This window comes from Rissa tridactyla, chromosome 7 (assembly GCF_028500815.1).
Source record: "Rissa tridactyla isolate bRisTri1 chromosome 7, bRisTri1.patW.cur.20221130, whole genome shotgun sequence".
NCBI lineage: Eukaryota > Metazoa > Chordata > Aves > Charadriiformes > Laridae > Rissa > Rissa tridactyla.
Window position 1 is genome coordinate 48,738,105 of NC_071472.1, and position 18,578 is coordinate 48,756,682.

The following is an 18,578-nucleotide window of genomic DNA, read 5'->3' on the forward strand; positions in this document are numbered from 1 at the left end:
GTGCTTCCTTACCATTTAAATGAAGTTTCCTGAGAACGTGCTGAAAAACATTTATAAACATTTTCAAAATATTAATGCTTCGTAAGTATGCATTAAAATTAAATACCATATTTGGTTTCTTAACCTCATTTCTTAGGGTACAGGCATCCTTCTCCTACCACTGTAGCGAGAACAGTAAGGATTTTACACACACTACTGGCTCTGGTTAACAAACACAGGAACTGTGACAAGTTTGAGGTGAACACCCAGAGCGTGGCGTACCTCGCAGGTAAAGATAATCAAACGACCTTTCTTTTACATTTGTGCTAACTGAAAAGGAATGAATTATTGTGGGGGTTCTTATGGTTTTAGGTTGATAAAATTGTACCAACAGAAAGGGAACTTGTAACTGGAGCTGGAGAAGGGGCTGGGCTGGGGTGCAGCAGTTCCAGCGGTCTGGGGGGTGAATCGTGCCGGCACGGGCCCTGCCGGGCAACTTGGAAAATACTTCAGGGAGGCTGAAGGCTTTTTGGTTTAAGTGCGTCTCTTAGAACATTGACATTTCTAGTGGTCTAGAAATAGAAATTGTGACCATGTGAGAGCAAATGTCTAAATCATGTAGTTGTAACTGGATGGGGAATAGAATTCTTTTTAAATGACCAACTTTTTAATCAGTACATTTCAATAAGATGTAATTACATCTCCATGGTTTTCTTTGTACTAAGTAAAAAGCCTAAATTGATAGAATATTGCTTACGTTCTTCAATGTATTCCTACTGTGGAAAACTTATGTTAGCTTTCTTTGAATTTTTAGCTTTGCTGACAGTATCTGAGGAGGTTCGAAGTCGCTGCAGCCTAAAACATAGGAAATCTCTCTTGTTGACAGACGTTTCAATGGAAAATGTTCCTATGGATACATATCCCATACATCACAGTGACACTAGCTATAGGTTGGTTGTCTAACTTTTAGATAAGTTATCCAAATTTCAATGTCTGTTTACTTTAGTAAGTTATCTAAAGGTAACCTCTGGTATATTGAACACCGAAACCCACATTGGTAAAGCCAGGTTCATGTTCTGCTGTTGGGTCCAGATGGATGTGCTGCTGATCCTGTGAGCAAGAGTCACAGAGAAATTCGAGTATCAGATTCCCATAGATTTAATTTTGAGATCCATAAAGCTATTTCAGGGCTTAACTGCTTTGGAGGCTCTTAAACTCTTGGCTAACCTCTTTCTACAAGACCTAATTTCACCTCATTTTCCATTTATATTTTAGAAGAAAGTTTTGTTTGTCCTTTTAAGAGCTTCAAGGCATGTATTAAGTAATCACTTGGTCGGTGTCATTGGAAAATCTTGACACCTTGTAGCCTGGCACAGGGATAAGCCAAGGAATTGGCCTAGAGGTGACCTGGAGAGCCGGCTTCTCTCAAGAGGGAGCACTTTAGTCAGTACCTGTCTTTTTAGCATCCAGTATCGAGTAGCTGATTATTAAATATCTTTCATCTTGCCTCATAGGCCGATTTGCTTGTGTTCTTTTCATGGCTTTATTTTTTATCTCTTGATCATTACATGCATATCAGATTGTTAGTTTTCACTAGCTCAGACATTTTTGCAAGCAATTACTATTTCTTACTATATATTTTTGGGAGACTAACCTGTTAGGAAAGATGGGTTTAATAAAGGATAGTTTGGCTCATTGAAAAACTTATGCCTAAATGTGCACAGATGTAAAGATTTTCTTAATTTAATTTCTCTGCACTTTCAGGACACTAAAGGAAAATCAACCATGGTCATCACCAAAGGGGTCAGACAGACATCTGGCTGCCAGTTACCCGACAGTGGGACAGATAAGCCCTCGAACACGAAAATCCATGAGTTTGGATATGGGGCAGCCTTCACAAGCCAACACTAAAAAGCTTCTAGGTTATTAAGATAACTAATTTACTAATTTGTCTACAGAATACCTCAGGAAGCGTTACTGGAGAAAAATTATACTTGTATTTATTCTGACGTAAAGTGCTTATTTCTGATTCAGAGGAAAATCTGCAGTTTGTACAAAACATAAATTAGAGAACGCTGTACAGCTAACTCGCAGGACTAACTCAGTTCCTTTGGTCACGAAGAGGGGGAAGCAAGAGTGACGTTCAGAATGTGCGTGTTGAAAGGAAGAAAAAAAGATATTCCAGAGACCAAAGATTGATAGTGCCAATTTTCTGCCACCAGCCCTCTTCCGACAGAGTGGAGAAGCAGAACACCTTAGCTCAGCTACTATATTGAATACTCTGTCCTGTGCTAGAAAAGATGGTCCCAAAACATTTTAGATGTTTTGGAAGCAATCTGATTTTTATTCATGGCTTCTCGGTGCATCATGGTTACAAGCAAAGTCTTAATATCGGAGAAACAAGCTGAGTTGCTTCGCGTAACTTGTGGTTGCCCTTTTACATTATACGGCCTAGACGGAAGAAGAGGGACATTTCTGTCATTACAATCCTATTACTGCTTCCTTTTCAGTAATCACATTTTGGCATGTTTATTCGATGTGATGTGTTGACCAGGAAACCACAGCATGCCCACAGCTTCCATATTTGAATAAATTGCATGCTTTCCTCATCTGTATCGTGAAGCATTTTGGAAACTGTGATGGAGAGCGGCATGGTGTGATCGTATTTTCTCTACCATCCCTGAAAATGGTGAAAATGTCCCCAGATTCCTATCAGTACATTGTAGATAGGAGAGTAGCTTGGCCAGAAAATCAGAAATACTTAGAATATGGATTTAGGTTTAATGTTTTTAATTTCCTGATAAATTGTTTTTAGGTACAAGGAAAAGTTTTGACCATTTGATATCGGACACAAAGGCTCCTAAAAGGCAAGACATGGAATCTGGAATCACAACGCCTCCCAAAATGAGGAGAGTAGCCGAAAATGATTATGAAATGGGTGAGAAACAGGACTAACATTTTAAGAATAATACTAATTATAAATGCTTTGTATATATATACAAAGGATTCTTTCGAAATTCAATGTTTATTTGCCTAGGTTACTACAAGGTAAGGGAGAAATATCTTTCTTAACAGTGGCTTCTGGAGAGCAGAGTCTTCCCTATCACTGGCAACTGAGGGCTGAATTAGAGTTGCTCAGTTTGCAGGCACAGAATAAGCGGCAGCTACAAAGTACTGCATACAGGAGTGAAGTGAGATAAATAAGATTTGGCCCTTTTAAGTTAATGAGCCCTAGCTGCAAATTTCTGCAGGAGATGGAACGGGACCTCAATGCCTAGAATGCCTCTCTTCATCTTCTCCCACATCTGCTTCCTGTGCCCCCATCCCCAATTGCAATGCAAGACCAGGGTTCTTCTCGTGTATCCGACGTCAGTCTGCTGCCTGAGCGCCAAAGGCTGCCACCCCTGGGCCTGTATTTCACCAAAGAGAAAATTGGGGCTATTGTTTACCATCTGGTAGTACATCCCATGTAACGGTCTATGCTGCTGGTATTACGGCATAGTTGTTGCTTTCCTACCTTAGGAAAAGGCTGGTGAACTCTGAAGTTTGCATATGACTGGATTTGTTGTGCAAGAGCTGATTCTATTTTGGTTTGGGTTTCTTTTGCTTTGGATGAGTTGCTCTTTTTTATCTGGCAGAAACCCAGCGAATATCACCGCAGCAACACCCACATCTTCGAAAGGTTTCTGTTTCTGAGTCAAATGTCCTCCTAGATGAAGAAGTTCTGACTGACCCAAAAATTCAAGCGCTGCTGCTTACAGTTCTTGTAAGCTCCTTTCTGTGTATTGTCTCTTATTGTCTGATTCTGTCTTCCAAAGAAGCATCCATGTTCCTTGCAGTGTTTCTAAATTCACGTGGATCAGAATCGCTGTGATGAGCAAGTCTATTCTTTCGTTGCCGTTCTTCAAACTTTCTAGAAATCACTTTTAAAATGGATTTAAATGCTCTTTGAGATCAAATACTGAATTTTCATTATTCTGTATTGTTTTGCAGAACATGTCCAACAATTCTGCCTTTTTCTGGCAGATTTTTAACACAAACTACTTTTATATAATAAACTGATGTTATATATTATACTTACAAAGTTTGGTAGTGAAAATTGTTGGAATCCCAGCATAATTGAGTTTAGAGGTTGACTAACTAGAAATTTAGGTACAGTCTGATAGTGCTCTCTTCAGATGTACCAATACGGTTTCCTTTCCTGATATAATTCAAAAAGGCTCAGTTTTGGCAAAAACTGACTGGCTAAATTTTTTTGCCAGAATAAATAGAAGCTATTTATTACCAACGTTTTTTATTGTTTCCCACATACACTTAAAACAACTATTCCGTTTCCAAAGAGGACATTTTGTAACGCTGCTTTCTGCTATTCAGAAGTCATAAAACCTTAAACTGCAACAACAAATAAAGCCTATAATTGCTCTAATTAAATTAGAAGCATGCTAATTTCATCCTTTACATTATGACAGGCGACATTAGTGAAGTACACTACTGATGAGTTTGACCAGCGGATTCTGTATGAGTATTTAGCAGAAGCCAGTGTTGTCTTCCCAAAGGTCTTTCCTGTTGTGTAAGTATCTAAAACTCTGGGTTTGGCCCTTCCTTCAGAAGGTCTCTGGGCCAGGACAAGCGCGTACAAGGCATGTACTCACGTTGGGTTGCCAGCTGCAATCTGGCCATGGCTCGTCGAGGCAAATGCCCGTAGCAATTTGAGAATTGTCCTTTTTCCCTGTGTTAAATGAATATAACGTTCTCACTGGAATAGGCACCCGCAGATACCGCTGCCACAGATGGTCTCAGAAGCGCTCGCTCTGCAGCGTCAGATTTTCAGGCAGGTTGGCAGAGCGTGGGCAGACGCCATCCCGCTGTCGTGAGGGAGCTGGGCTGTTCGGCCCCCGGCTTCTCCCGAAGGCTGTCGGCATCATCTCTGCCGTCACTCGGGTCTGGCGATGTAGCACGGCTTTGTCACCGGTTTGATACTGCCCGGAATCAAATTGCGTCTTAACGTGCTCATGTGCCTTTCCATGCAAGTCAATATATACTGTCTCTTAAATGTTGTTTTCACCCCAGTCAGACTCAGGTTTTTTCATAAGTACCTCGAATGTTGTATCAGAACGGATCTAAAGTGTAGGTCAAGATACTCGTTGGATGTATTTCTTTAGATGGCAGTTCAAAGTAGTATTCACTGGAGTCAATACATGTAGGGGAAACTATCTGAAATTAGCATGAGTAGACTTCTAAAACTGACTTGTGCATGATTTAGAAATAATGCTACCTTTATAAAGTGATGGTCAAAGTACAGACGGGTTCTGTGAGTTACTGAAACCATAATTACAAGTAACTGGCATTTGTATTAAAAAAAAAACAAAAAAAAAATCCAGGCGGGAGTTCTGCGAGGGAGCTCAAATGAGACAGTGCCCCCCACAAATTTTAAAAACTCCTTTGAAATTCCAGCTCTGACATGTACACAAATCCAGTGAATAATTTTTGGGTTGAAAATAATTAAAATATTTGCAATTTAAAGTGCTAGGTAAATGCTTCAATGGGTTATATTGTTAGTACAATTTTTTGGAAGGTTACACATCGTAAGAGTCCTTGCTGAAAATACATGAGAATTGTTTTCTACTTCTAAAATCATGACGAGATCTTAAAAATCCCACCTCAACTGCTGTTTGCTAAAGTCAGTTGGGAACTGCAGATTTATTTTATTTAATGGACAAAAAATAAGCCACTTCTGTTTTCTTCAGGCATAATTTATTGGATTCCAAGATCAATACCCTTTTATCGCTGTGCCAGGATCCGAATTTGTTGAATCCAATTCATGGGATTGTTCAGAGTGTTGTCTACCACGAAGAGTCTCCACCCCAATACCAAACTTCCTATCTACAGAGTAATAATTTTTCCTATTTTTTTTTTTTTTAAACTGCTGTATTTTAAGCTAGATTTACTACTGAAAATGTTTCAGAATTATTGCAGCCCTAATAGAATAGTCAGTCAGTCTTGTGCGGCATCTCCAACTTCATACATCCTAGTAAATAAGAGTTTGCACATTAAAACCCCCGCACCCTACTGACAGGAATATTAAAACTGCCTGCTGCCGTTGGGCACCGAATATTAAAAGTATTACACCGTCTACATGAGTAAAAAGAAGCTGAAACTCAGTATTCTGTTTCCACTAACCAATTTAAAGAAATACGAAAGATGAATGGTGGTGGTAAATGATGAGTTTTAAGTTAAGCTTGTAAGTTAGAAGTTGACTTAATTATTGGTAAATTCCATAGAGTAATGTTTGTTTTTCAGTGCCCAAGCTCCACTTTCATGTGACACTTGAACACTTAAAACCTAAATATTTTTTTAAGCTCCTTACTGAAAAACTTTCCAGGAAGATCCATAACAACAGGTGACAGTTGAGAAAAACTTAAATGTTGACATCTTTTTTAAAATGAGATGTGTATTCACACGCTAAATTTACCTTTTAAAATACCATCGAGATTTTCTTGTACGACGGTTCTGAGATTTTGAGGTTTTTACAACTTACGTATTTCGTATGCATATTAAAATGCCTAAATTTTACGTTATGTATGATTTGGACAAAATTTAGTGTTGCATCTCCAAATGAAAATACTTTGTTTCCATGGCTAAGTAAATCCAAGTGTCGTTTTACGTCTCCTTGCTAGTAGTTTCCTGTGCATTGAGAGCTGTGCTGTTGTGGTAACATTCCATTTGTTGTTGTAGGTTTTGGGTTTAATGGGCTATGGAGGTTTGCTGGCCCCTTTTCCAAGGTAAGCGCAGTGCCCTACATGTAAGTTCATGAGTGTTTTGCCTTCGTTTGCTGTACAAAGCACGTTGGTGCTCCAACGCGCAGCTAAATCACAAGACATAGAATTCATCTGAGCACGTTAGTAGCATAAGGCTCACTTCTGTAGTTAAAACAGTGTGATATTAGAGTGAGTTCTGGGGCAGAGCTTATATTGACGGGGAAGTAGAAAGAAAAGAAAGAATTTTTAATTTTATTCCCCCCCCTCCCCCCAGCAAACACAAATCCCAGACTATGCTGAGCTCATAGTGAAGTTCCTTGATGCCTTGATTGACACGTATTTGCCTGGAATTGATGAGGAAACGAGTGAAGAATCTCTCCTGACACCCACATCTCCGTATCCTCCCGCCGTGCAGAGCCAGCTCAGCATCACTGCGAACCTCAACCTGTCTAATTCCATGACCTCGCTCGCAACGTCCCAGCACTCCCCAGGTCAGTACCTGCTCCGGGACTGCACAGGGAGGGGAAATGGACTCAATCTACTGGTTCTGTAGCCAAATACTCAGTCTTGGTGTCTCTTCGGATGTGTTTGTGGATCAGACATCACTGCATTCTTGAGTCAAATGAATATTAAGCTGCTTACTAAGCTGTTACACTGGTATTTCGGATGTTGGATTTTGTCCAGCACAAAAGCTGTCTCCCAAGTCATCATACGTGAAGGAAATGGCATTGAGTGCATCAGAACCAGTAACAGCTGCATCTTAATGTGGAACACATGCAACAGTGGGGCCTTGAAAATTAATTAAAGTAAATATATAATCATGATATTTTGCAAGGAGAATAATACCTGTCTGGGCACTACAAGGTAGCACATACTAGGAAAAACAGTGCAGATCTGCGCTGTGGAAGAGCGTGTCTGGGCTGGCTCCGGTTCAATGGACTGTGCTCACGTAGGCTGCATCAGACAGAGCTCAAAACTCTGCCGCGAAGAGAAAAGGGTTCCCAAAGGTACGTATGGAATAGTGGCTCAGTTCAGAGACAGAGACCTGTCGATACAGGAATCTGCTGATGATAAAAGGGAGACGTTCAAGAAAAGAAGAGTTGTGGATAAAACCAGTAAATTCCTTCTGGTGTGGGGAGAGGAGAATTACAGGGAGGTGCAGGGGTTAAATTTACCAGCGCAGGTTTTCAGGGAGAAAAATGAAAAAAGAGAGTGAAAATTACTCAGTATAGCAGATGAAGCATAAGCTAGAGGAAATTAAATATTGGAAGGAAATGGAATTTATGTCAGAGAAATCTGCCTGAAGACTCTTCCTGAAGTGATTTCGGATTAGTGTCTCGTATATTGAGGAAATTCTTTACTCCTTTTTGTCATAAAAATTATAATGTGTGATATTTCTTAAGTGATGATTTAACTATTGCAGTTCTGAACACTGAAGTCAATCGACCTTTTATTTCTGCTCTGTTTCTAACCTCGATGGGAAACTAGAAACCACTTGCATTTAGGTATAATATTTACAGAAGTGTTTTGGTTTTTTCCACTCGCCTGTTTACTGGTTTCTGCTCACGCTGAGATAAGCTCTGCTCAGCCATACTTAGCTCTAGTCAGGAAGTCTGGTCCTCCAGGTGATCGCTGTGCTCTCGGACGCTGCGCGTGCTCTGGTTCAGCTTGGTGGGCATGGCACCTGCACCACGAGCTGCAGCCTGCGGCAGGCAAGACAGGGCTCTGTGTTTGAGTCACATGGGAAAAGTGTTTTCTTTTTTTATTTCACGCAGTGAGAAGTGATTACAACTTGCTTTCTGCCAGCATGAGAAGCCAACTTAAATTGTTCAAATTTGGGGAGATCACCTTCTTGAAATACTGATGCTGTGTTCTGGGATTATATGTCAAGATGCCTATCAGTCTAAATATACTCAAAAAAGGCTTTGCTTTCCAGTTTCCTGCCAGTTCAGGATGATTTATTACATTTTTTAATATTGTCCCAAGTAAGAGGAGGAGGTGTGATGCGTGTTTTCCACAGTTGTTACCCTGCTCTCTGATACTTCATTTAATAGCACTTTTAGCCTAAAGGAACCGGTTGTTGCCATTGTTCCATGGTTTGTGTTCCTGCCTGAGTGAAAGCATTGGCCCGAAAGGGACTCCCTGCTGCCGGCCTGGGATCCCGGAATAGGAACGGGTAAAAGTTGAGTTTGAAGTCATTTTAAAGACTGCTGTTTTACTTAACATTTTGCAATATCCATGATATGTTATGAATATATAATGCAGCCACTGTATTATATTGTCATGCAATTCATTCTATATAGAGAAATATTTCTGTATAAAAACTCCTAATAGACTGCAGGTACAGATAACAACCAAGATTACGGAAAAGGAAAGTGGTTTGATAGAAACTTTCTTATTTAATACACCGCTAAGAATTATCTGTGATATTAGAACAGGGAGAAAGATAAAATTAAAGAGAAAAAAAAAAAGACCTTGCTGTCAGTGTGAAAGTAAGTACACTATGGGCAGCGTCCTTCCATTTAGAATGTGGCATCAGAGGCAACTCCAGCAGTTCTTTTTTGCAAGGATGAAGTGATGATGCAGGATTAGGCCCTGTACTAGCAAAAATAGCATTTTGCAATATAAATGTCTTCCTTCCTTCTGCCTCACTTTCTATTCCTTCTGCCTTTGTTAGCTAAGAGGAAGGAATTAATCCAGCTCTTCAAAAATTTCTTTCAAGTGTTGTGCAAACAGATGGCTTTTGTCACAGGCTGGTTAAGAACTCGTCTCCACAAAGGGAGCTGGGAACTTGTTCAGTACTAGTCAGTCTGTAATGATGCGTTTATGACACTCTGCATGGTTTGCTTGGAAATTAAATTTTAAAAAACTGATATGAAGCCCAGGAGATTACTGATGGTTCCATTTTTGTGTATCCAGACTGGAGGCATCTGTATGAAGAATCTGCCTCAGTAGGTGTTTCAGCTACTGTGAAACAGCCTTAAGCGATTACCACTTTATGAAAGCCTTGTGCTTAATGTATAATCAAGGTGGTATTTTCCCATCGTTTCCTATGATTTATTAGTGTCCTGCCTGTTTCCTTGAGCATTCTCACTTCATTCTAGCAATCTGAATACAGAGACTTGGGGTTTGATCGGGGGATCTCCAGCTTTCACAAACTGTGGACCAGGTCACAACATGGAGCTTTCCATTTTGCTCCTTCATCCCGTGTTTATTACATTGCTCCACGTTCATCAGTGCACAATTTCACTAGTTTAAACTCTCAGGTTAACCAGTGCAACTTTGCATAAAACGTGCTTTGCTTTTTAAGCTGTTTAATTGTATTAAAAATGTAATTGGTCTTTTGGCACTTTATACAGCTCCATAGCTGCATACGTGAATTCTGCGTTCTCGTTAGCCGTGCCTAGTGTGTGGCGCTGTCATTGCTCTACACTTTACACTGTAGAGACAAGAGCGAGGGAGTAAGCAGTGGAAGACCGAATATCTGCCAAGATGAAAATCATTGGGGATAGAATTATAGAATATGAAGGTGGGCCACAGGATTTGTTGAAAGAGCAAGGCAACTATGGGACTAATAAGGGATGCAAATCTGTCATGCACTTGAACAAGAAAATCAAATATCTAGTGGTGCTGAATTACTTCATCACACTGAGTTACAGAAACAGTTTCAGCCAAGTGAGTTGTTTATTATGGTTACAATACTAAGTTGCAGATCCATGAAAAAAGTCTTTCCGTGCAGCTCGCAACAGCTGGGCGAGATCATTGTTTGTAAATGTTTTGTCTGTCATCATCTCTTCTCCTTTCCCTCCCCTTCCCCTTGTCATGGACATTATTCACTTACATTTTTTCTTTCATTTTGTGTCGGTGAAGCTTCTCTGCCTTGCTCTAAATCTGCAGTTTTCATGCAGCTTCCTCATCAAGGTACACTCTACTTTCATCATATTTGCACGAAATATGCTTGGTCTGCTTTAGGGTTGGGCTTGTGGCATGAGGAGTGGTTTCCTGATCCTTTGACACGGGAATGGCTTCAGTGTAAGTGCTAAGCTGTCGCTTTTCTGGTGTGATGCTAATAATACCTGGTGATAGAGCAGGAGAAGAAAGTCACTTACATCCCTAAGAACAAGATCAATTTGGGAATAGAGAAGCGAATGGTATGTGAATTACTCTGCTGCGGGTATTAAGCTAAAACAAAGAACTATTTCATGTGAGCTCTGTAGATGCACAGGAATTCAGCGTTAACTTAATTACACACCACTGGAAAACGGGCACGAGTTGTTTGGAGTAAATTGCCGCACACAGCAGCTCAGTGAAATGGGTACTCGGCACCCTCTGATTTCTGCTTCGATATGGAGGAATAAGGAAAAGCTGCAGAAGAGTTTTTTGCTCGCACCCGTGGGTTGCTTCCCCTTCACAGGTGGTAGGCTGTGGGTTTTGTCAGCTCAGCCCATGCACGGAGGGGAAGGATGATGTACCCTGCAGCCACCTTCTGGCGGGAGTTTTAAAATTGTCCCTATACGTGCCTGAGATGGGGAGTGTATTCTTTGTTCTGCTCATGCCAATGAGAATCAATTTCTTGTAGGAATGGGACATAACCATGGGAGATGCCATTTACAGTAGTAGGATTTTTTCTAACCTTTTTATTGACTGTCAGACATCCTAATTTTTGCTGCTGATTGTACTTTTAGCCTCTTGCATAAAACCACCCTGCTGCTCTTCGTTCCAATGCTGCACACGTACCGTAAGTGTTGAGAGTGTTGCTAAACACGTCATACTCATTTCAGTGCAGAAATAACGTGACAGCTACACTAAGGTATTGCTACAGGAATGATTAACTCACAGTAGCATCAGCATAAAAGTAATAATTGATTGGAAGCATGTCTGCGTTAAAGAGAAGTCTCTGCTCTTATATCTTCCAGTTACTGAGTCCAAAGCTGTGAGAATCGCAGCTCGTAACCCAAGGCTTTGATGTGCTGTCGTCACGTCAGCATGAAGTTTACACTAAAACAGTTCATTTTTGAGGTTTGTTTGATGTTATTCTTTTAGCAAAACATAGTAAGAGTTACCTTGTCCTGCAGAGAACATCCAAAGCTCCCCAGAAGAGTACAGGCGCACAGGTATAAAGCCTGTCTGGTTTCATCCTCGTCTTGCGCTGTCAGCGGCCGCCTGCCTTCAGTGGAGCTGAACTTGCGCACGGGCAGTTCTCGTAAAGATTTCCAGACTCACCTCTTCTGTGTTTCCTGTTAACACCCTGCCTAGAAAACTGTTCTTTACTTGTCCTCGTTAATTGTTGATTTTTTTTAATTTTTTTTTTATTCGCAATTTGCCAGGGTTTAAATCATTATAATTGGCATCTGCACTTTGACACTTGACTCTTCAAATGGGTACCTGCGTTGGTTCTGTCTCTGCTGTAGGCAGAGTCAGCCAGCAAAGCCTTCCATCCCTCCTGGCAACGAGAGTCCTCCAAACATTGACTTGGACATTATGTATGTTCAGTGATCTTTACAGTGAGCCAAGATTCAGTGTTGAGGGGAGTTTTAGGTACCTGAATACACACGAATCTTCTCTGGTAGCAAGAAACAGCCTCTGCCGTTGCAGCAGAATTCTACAGGCTCAGACGTGAGCCTTCCTCACTCTGCCATTGCCCTGTTTAATGGCAGTCATTGATTCTTGGCTGGAAGAAGCCCACAGATTTGACAGTCTGTCAGTTCTTCCTCCTAGAGAACACAAAAGCCAGAAGAGACTTGAGTCAAACTCTTCCATTTGCTCATTTTCAGAACTAGAGACAGAAAGGGCTTTGTGGCCTGGAGGGCTTTCATTCTGTGTTTTCAGTGGGTACGGATACTGGTGCGAATGCTTTGTGCGCGGAGGGGAACCCTTCATCTGCCACGTGAACATTTATGTATGCCGTTTCTCATATTAAATAAAATTCCTGTTCTGTTTTAAGAGCTGACTAGGTGAACTCAGTGCACAGTTCATACCCCTGTCTATTTTCATACAGTCGCAGGAAAGTAGCAGAGATGGAAACGCATCAGCCAGTGCCCATAGGCCAATGTATTTTGTCTTTTATTGTTGGAGACAGATAAATCTAACATCAAATTCAATCTGCAACTTTAAGGGGGAGGAAAAAAAGATTATTTGAACGAGTCATGTTGAAGTCTGATACGCTGTGTGTATAGGTGAGTGTGTAGATCTGTACGAGCAGGCATCGCACTTTAGCATGTGGAGGTGTTTTATGTGGTCAAAGCCTGGGTTTTCACTGAATACAGGGGGGTCACACATCTCATCCTGAAAACATTATTTTTCATACTACAGTGCTGCAATAAGATAGCTGTCATTGGGCTAACATAGTGTACTGGCCTGGCTGGGTAGAGTTAACTTCCTTCAGAGCAGCTGGCATGGGGCCGTGCTTTACCTTTGTGACCAGAACGGCGTGGGGCAGGAACTGCTCTGCCCGGGGTACAGCGCGGGGGCAGGTGGCTGGAGGGACCCAGCCCAGCAGGGGTTGTTCTGTGCCGGGCGGCGTGAGGCTCAGCCATCAGTCAGGGAAGCGGGACGCTGGGGCGGTCAGACATCCTCCGCCCAGGACCTGGCTGGGCCCCGGGCTCCCCCTTGGGGATGCTGAGCGATTGCCTTTGCATCACTTGTTTTGGTTTGCTTTTTTTCTTCTTTTCTTCTTCCACTGATCCCTCACTTACTAGACAAGTTTTTTAATCTCTACCCTCAAGTTTTCTTGCTTTTTACTCTTCCTCTCCTCTCCTGCCCCAGTGGGGTGGGGGGCAATGGGCAAGCTGTGTGGTGCTCACCTGCCTACAGGGGCTAAGCTGCTACCAATAATATTTTGGGGTTTTTTAAATACATCATGACCAGGTTCTGCAGCGCTTTCCCAGGCAGGCGGCACTGCTGCTGGTTTGTGTTGCCAAAGGCTGTTTTGAATGAACCGCCACTTGTCAGCATGGCAGAATTCAGCAGTATTTGGACCATGACCTCCCATTTTCCTCCAGACTGGTGACACCAGCGTGGGCAGGTGGCGCGCAGGGCTCACCGACGCCTCCCTCATCCAAAGGCACCATCGGTTTTTCCTGCCGTTGTCCCGCGCAGGGCTGGCGTGCTGCCAGGCGTGTCTGCAGAGAAAGCCGTCCTCACAGCGCTGAGTTAGAGGATGGCAACAGCGGCGAGGTTAACTCCGGTCCTTGTGTCTCCCCAGGGATCGACAAGGAGAACGTGGAGCTCTCGCCCACCGCCGGACACTCCAACAGCGGGAGGATGCGCCACGGCTCTGCAAGCCAAGTGCAAAAGCAGCGAAGTGCTGGCAGTTTCAAACGTCACAGCATCAAAAAGATTGTGTGACTATTTCTTTTTAATCTTTTTTTCTTTTTTTTCTTTTTTTTTGGAGACTGACTGACACTCGCGGGCCTCTCGCAAAGGGCCCCCACCGGTTGTGATGCTGCACTTAATTTTTAAAGTTCCCATCCTGTCAGCCGTGTTGCCAGATGATCAACTCTTGAAACATTGCCTGAATTTTAATGCCTTCATTTCTTTCCGTTTTTGATTTAAGCCAGTGTTTCAGAACCGCTCACATAGATCCCGAGGGACTTTGTAGCCGAAGGAGGTGTGGAGTTCTGTAACGCTGCAGAACCGTATCTCGTCCAAACACGAAAGCCATTTCCCATAGACGGTTCTCCCTTGCTTCTGTTATCTGCCTTGTTTGTGTCTTCTCTAAAGGAAAGTGTTAATCCTTAATCCTGTTTGCACACTTTTCAAGGTAGTGGCTTTATGAGCCGGGGGAAGTTACTCTAATCCTGGTTTTAATTCAAAGCTGTAAGATTTTTAGCTGTGGACTTTTTTTTACCATACTTAAAAGAAACTAAGGATAGCCGCAGTACGATGAGATTAACCAGAAGTGTTGGATTAGATTAAATTTCTAGTAATTAGCAATAAATTTGAGAGGACAAGGAGGCTGCATGAATCTCTCTCATTCCCCAGACCATAGCTTCACGTACTTGGACTGTATATGGACCAGACTGGACAAACTGGCTTTTTTTCCAAAGCAAAATTTTTTTTTGCTGTACTTTAACTGCACTAAAAAGGTTGTATAGTGGAAAGAAAATCATCGAGAACTGACTATTATGCTGTCGTCGTAGCAGTGTTGAAAATTTATTGCTTCTTTCTTCCATTTCGCATATACTTTAGTTTTGCCCTTCCCAACAGTACGCACCTTCCAGAAATTCCTGGCAGAATAACCATTGTGGTATGGAGGGGAAAATTAGTGAATTAACTTCCAGCAATGGGAGCTGGTGTTTGGCAAAGCTGCTTTTGTGCTGCCCAAGCAGTGATATGAAAACAGTAATGTTTGCTTAAGGTACATGAATTTAAAAATAACTGACACTGTGTCAAATCCAGGTTACGTTTGAATGTTTGCAGTGCAATTCCTGCTATCAGTACAGAGGTCTGCAGTCAGACCTGTCCTGCAGAACTTTCAGGGGGTTTTAGTTTGTAGGGGTTCGTACGGGGGGGTTACACAAAACTGAAATTGCTGTCACTGTGAAAGACTTACCAGCTACAGTCGCGTGTCAGCGATGAACGACTGTGAGGACATGCTGCTATGTTGGTGGGGGTGGAGGCGCGGCGCTGGGTGCTCCGGGTGCTGCGGCGCTGGAACAGGCGCAGAGCGTTGGATCCGGGCGGCGAGCAGCGAGGCTGAGAAAAGGGGCTGTCACCGGGGTGCTCGTTTGAGGGCTGAGTAGATCTCCTGCTGCAGAACAGCTAAACTTCCCAGTTTCAGATCCCTGTTGTGTGTTAGAAATTAACAATCTATAAGTGGCTTTAAAGGAAAAAAACCAAACTATATCCACTCTATAAAATAAAATCCTCTAGTGCAATTTTGTTAGTGGCTTTCAGTAAATCAAACTCCACAGCTAAATTATTAGAGAATGGTACAACTAAGTGTTCAGATTTTATTGATATAGCACATAATTCACATGTATTCACACAGTAACAATGTAACATTTCTGTAAATAAAAATACCTTTATTGTATTGATTCATAAAATAACAATTTAATTTCTTTTAATTTGTTTACAGTCCTGGAAGAACTATGAACACAAACTTAATATGCAAATAGATTGCCAAAACAAGAGGAAAACTTAGAATTAGCAGTCCTGAAATAGATACGTTGAAAAACACAAAGAATCGTGCAATTAACCAAACTTCTTTATTCTTGGTCGCGTAGGAGCTGCAGTAGAAATGTGGTTACTGACCTGGTTGTGAGGGTAGAACTGACTGTAGGAATAGAGCAGTGACCCGGGCCGTGTCCGAAGCTGCTGCGCTTGTAAAACTTGGGAGTCGCTGAATTAAAACCGTTCTCATCTCATACATCAAATTGCGAAGAGCCACCTTCAGCGTCGCTGCCACTTTGCACTTGGTTATACTGAACGAAGCTCATTCCAGCCCCTTCTGTTTTGCTGAAGACAATGAATTGTAGAAGCCTGAAGATTTGTAGGTAGGAGGAAAAAAGACTCTTTTGTAAAGGTAACTTGCTGTTAGAAAAATACAGCTTTCAGTTGTTTCTCCTACGAGCAGATTTTCTCTAAACAGAAATGGTAATTCCAGACGAACTACCAAATCAGTTTTGTTTGGACTGGGTGCATTTGAGAGCAACTCTTTCAATATTTTGCATTGCCTATATAAAAAAAGAAGTCTCCCTAAATTAGAATTAATGTAGTCTTTGAAATACGTATAACGTGAAATCAAAATGGACAGTGATTACCTATCATGTGAGAACTAGAACTACTCCAGGCTCTCAGTCCCAGCTGAAAAAAACTGGTATCTTCATAAAGTAAGTCAACAAAATTTAATTTATTGTATTTCCTGGAAGGAGGGGGAGTCATTTAATGTTTTCACTGCATGGTTCAGAGAAGGACCCAGACTTTGTTAGCGCAGGGGTGTCAAACATGTTAGACAATGGGGGTGGATTTGGGTATAATTACAGTCGATGGCCAAGGTTTAATTCAGGATCACGTGCACCCTGATACACAGGATCGTTATCTCCCAGCAGTTGGGGAGCTTGTGCTTAGATCAAGGGGGAAAACATGGCCTTTCTTTAATGATTAAACTTCTATTAGTAATTAGTTGCTCAGTGCCTTACTGTCACATTCATCACTTGGCCTGCTCCCTGTAACAGCCAGTGCTGTTATTTTGCCTTTTTTGTTTTCTTTTTCACATCCTCTATATTTGTTCTCTTCTCCCATTTTGAATATTCTCCACCTGCTCTTGTTTCGTTCCTCTGAGCACCACTGTCAGTTCCCAGTCCAGCCCGCTTCCCTCCTCTCCTCATCCCGTTGATGCTCCTAGTGATCAGCAGTTGGGTGCTGGTGGCGATGTGGGCTTGAAACCTGATCTAACGAGCGGGAGACAGATCTCAGAGTTCCGACCTTCCGTCGCTGTTTAGGCAGCCTGCAAACTACCGGGCAGTCGCTGCTGCGCGGGCTACTGCAGCCGTGGCGTCTGTGTACTTTGAAATGAAAACTTAAGATTCAGAAAAATCTGATCTTTAACATGCGGACCATATAACTACATCATGGGGACTGTATGTTTGACACCCCTGGTTTAGAACACGTTATCCATTACGCACTAACTACAGTTAAGTACTGTAAAGACGATTAACATTTTGTTTGTGTTTGTATTTTCCCTGACTTAAAAATAATTCAGTAGTATTTGAATAGTGCATAACCTACCTGTTAATTATGCCAATGTTTCTGCTTTAACGTGCATGAGGTTTCCGAGAACAGGAAACATTTCAAATAAATATTGTGGACTGAGCACCTGGGAGCGTTCCAGTGCTCTATTCCTAACTGGGTTGTAGGTTTTAGGGCTTTTTCTGTTTCATTCTAAGGTTAATTTTTTTCCAAATGTAATGAAGCACGTCTTATTGTTATGCAACAAACTTACCACAGAAAGTCACTTTTAGTGTTGGTCCCACAATTTTTTTTTTAAATGCAGTATATTCACCTGTAAATAGTTTTTGTGTAAAATTTGACAGAAAAGTATATTTACTACACTGTAAATACATGTGACAATATATTGTATTATTTTGCTTTTTTTGTAAAGCAGTTAGTTGCTGTATATGTATAACATACAAATTTGATTATTCTAGTGTTAGTAACTGTTAACTACTACTACTCCTTCCTGCTGTTGCGTTATGTCATTTAAAAAAAAAATGCTGTGTACTATAAACTTACACTGTGTATGATATCTTACTATTTCCATTTGGGCCTCAACTTTGAAAATGTTTCTTTGATCCACAATCCTGTTCATATTGTAAGCAAGTGTGTGACAGCTGGCAAGAGCCCTGCTGACTCAAACGCAGTTGGCAACTGTAGGTAAAAATGGTAGAAACCTGGTTTCAGATAATTGTTGTTCACCCCATTCTCCCCTCATGTATGTACTTTCCCTTTTTTTTGAAGTAAAATGTAAATTCAACCTGCTTCAAGTTGTTCGAAGGTCATTCACTTGTGCTGTGGGATGAAATTGGTGTATTCTGAAATCCTTTTTCTGTTTCCTGTGACAGTGAGATTTGGAGGGGTCCTTTGGGTCTGAACCAAGGGCTGTATCGCGGCAGGCGCTGGATCCAGCCCTAGCCCCAGACCTGAAAACCCGCTTTCTCTGGGGAAAGTTAGGATCAAGCTGAAATCCAGTGTCTCGGATTTGTCTTTCCAGAATGGTGCTTGCCTGTGTGTGTGTGTGTGTGATCTTGCACAGTTCTAAATAATGGCAAACCCGATTGCCTGTGGATAACTGAGGACAGAAATTGGACAGAATAAAGCCCATTGTCATGAATTTCATGT

General features: G+C 41.7%; 1 protein-coding gene and 1 long non-coding RNA gene across 10 annotated transcripts in view; one reads left to right on the forward strand and one right to left on the reverse strand.

Moving 5' to 3' along the window:
• Nucleotides 1-16,430, forward strand: part of NF1 (neurofibromin 1) — a 94,617-nt gene extending 78,187 nt beyond the window's left edge. For 4 of the 9 annotated variants that reach the window (XM_054210157.1, XM_054210145.1, XM_054210148.1 and 1 more), the window contains 11 exons: nt 137-268; nt 794-929; nt 1,744-1,901; nt 2,795-2,917; nt 3,618-3,745; nt 4,449-4,549; nt 5,727-5,869; nt 6,715-6,761; nt 7,012-7,228; nt 10,608-10,658; nt 13,942-16,430. In XM_054210157.1, the coding sequence (XP_054066132.1) occupies nt 137-268; nt 794-929; nt 1,744-1,901; nt 2,795-2,917; nt 3,618-3,745; nt 4,449-4,549; nt 5,727-5,869; nt 6,715-6,761; nt 7,012-7,228; nt 10,608-10,658; nt 13,942-14,084 (1,379 nt within the window). In that variant the 3' untranslated portion in view covers nt 14,085-16,430. Of the gene's footprint in view, nt 1-136; nt 269-793; nt 930-1,743; nt 1,902-2,794; nt 2,918-3,617; nt 3,746-4,448; nt 4,550-5,726; nt 5,870-6,714; nt 6,762-7,011; nt 7,745-10,607; nt 10,659-11,653; nt 11,743-11,812; nt 11,920-13,941 lie in introns of those variants that run through there. The other 5 variants (XM_054210147.1, XM_054210151.1, XM_054210146.1 and 2 more) reach the window with 4 other exon arrangements.
• LOC128913110 (uncharacterized) lies at nt 10,215-16,128 on the reverse strand. Its single transcript, XR_008467842.1, has 4 exons — nt 15,993-16,128; nt 15,292-15,523; nt 11,801-12,451; nt 10,215-10,813 (listed from the first exon to the last, which is right to left on the reverse strand). It is a non-coding gene; the product is annotated as an uncharacterized LOC128913110 (long non-coding RNA).
• Nucleotides 16,431-18,578: the final 2,148 nt, after the last annotated feature.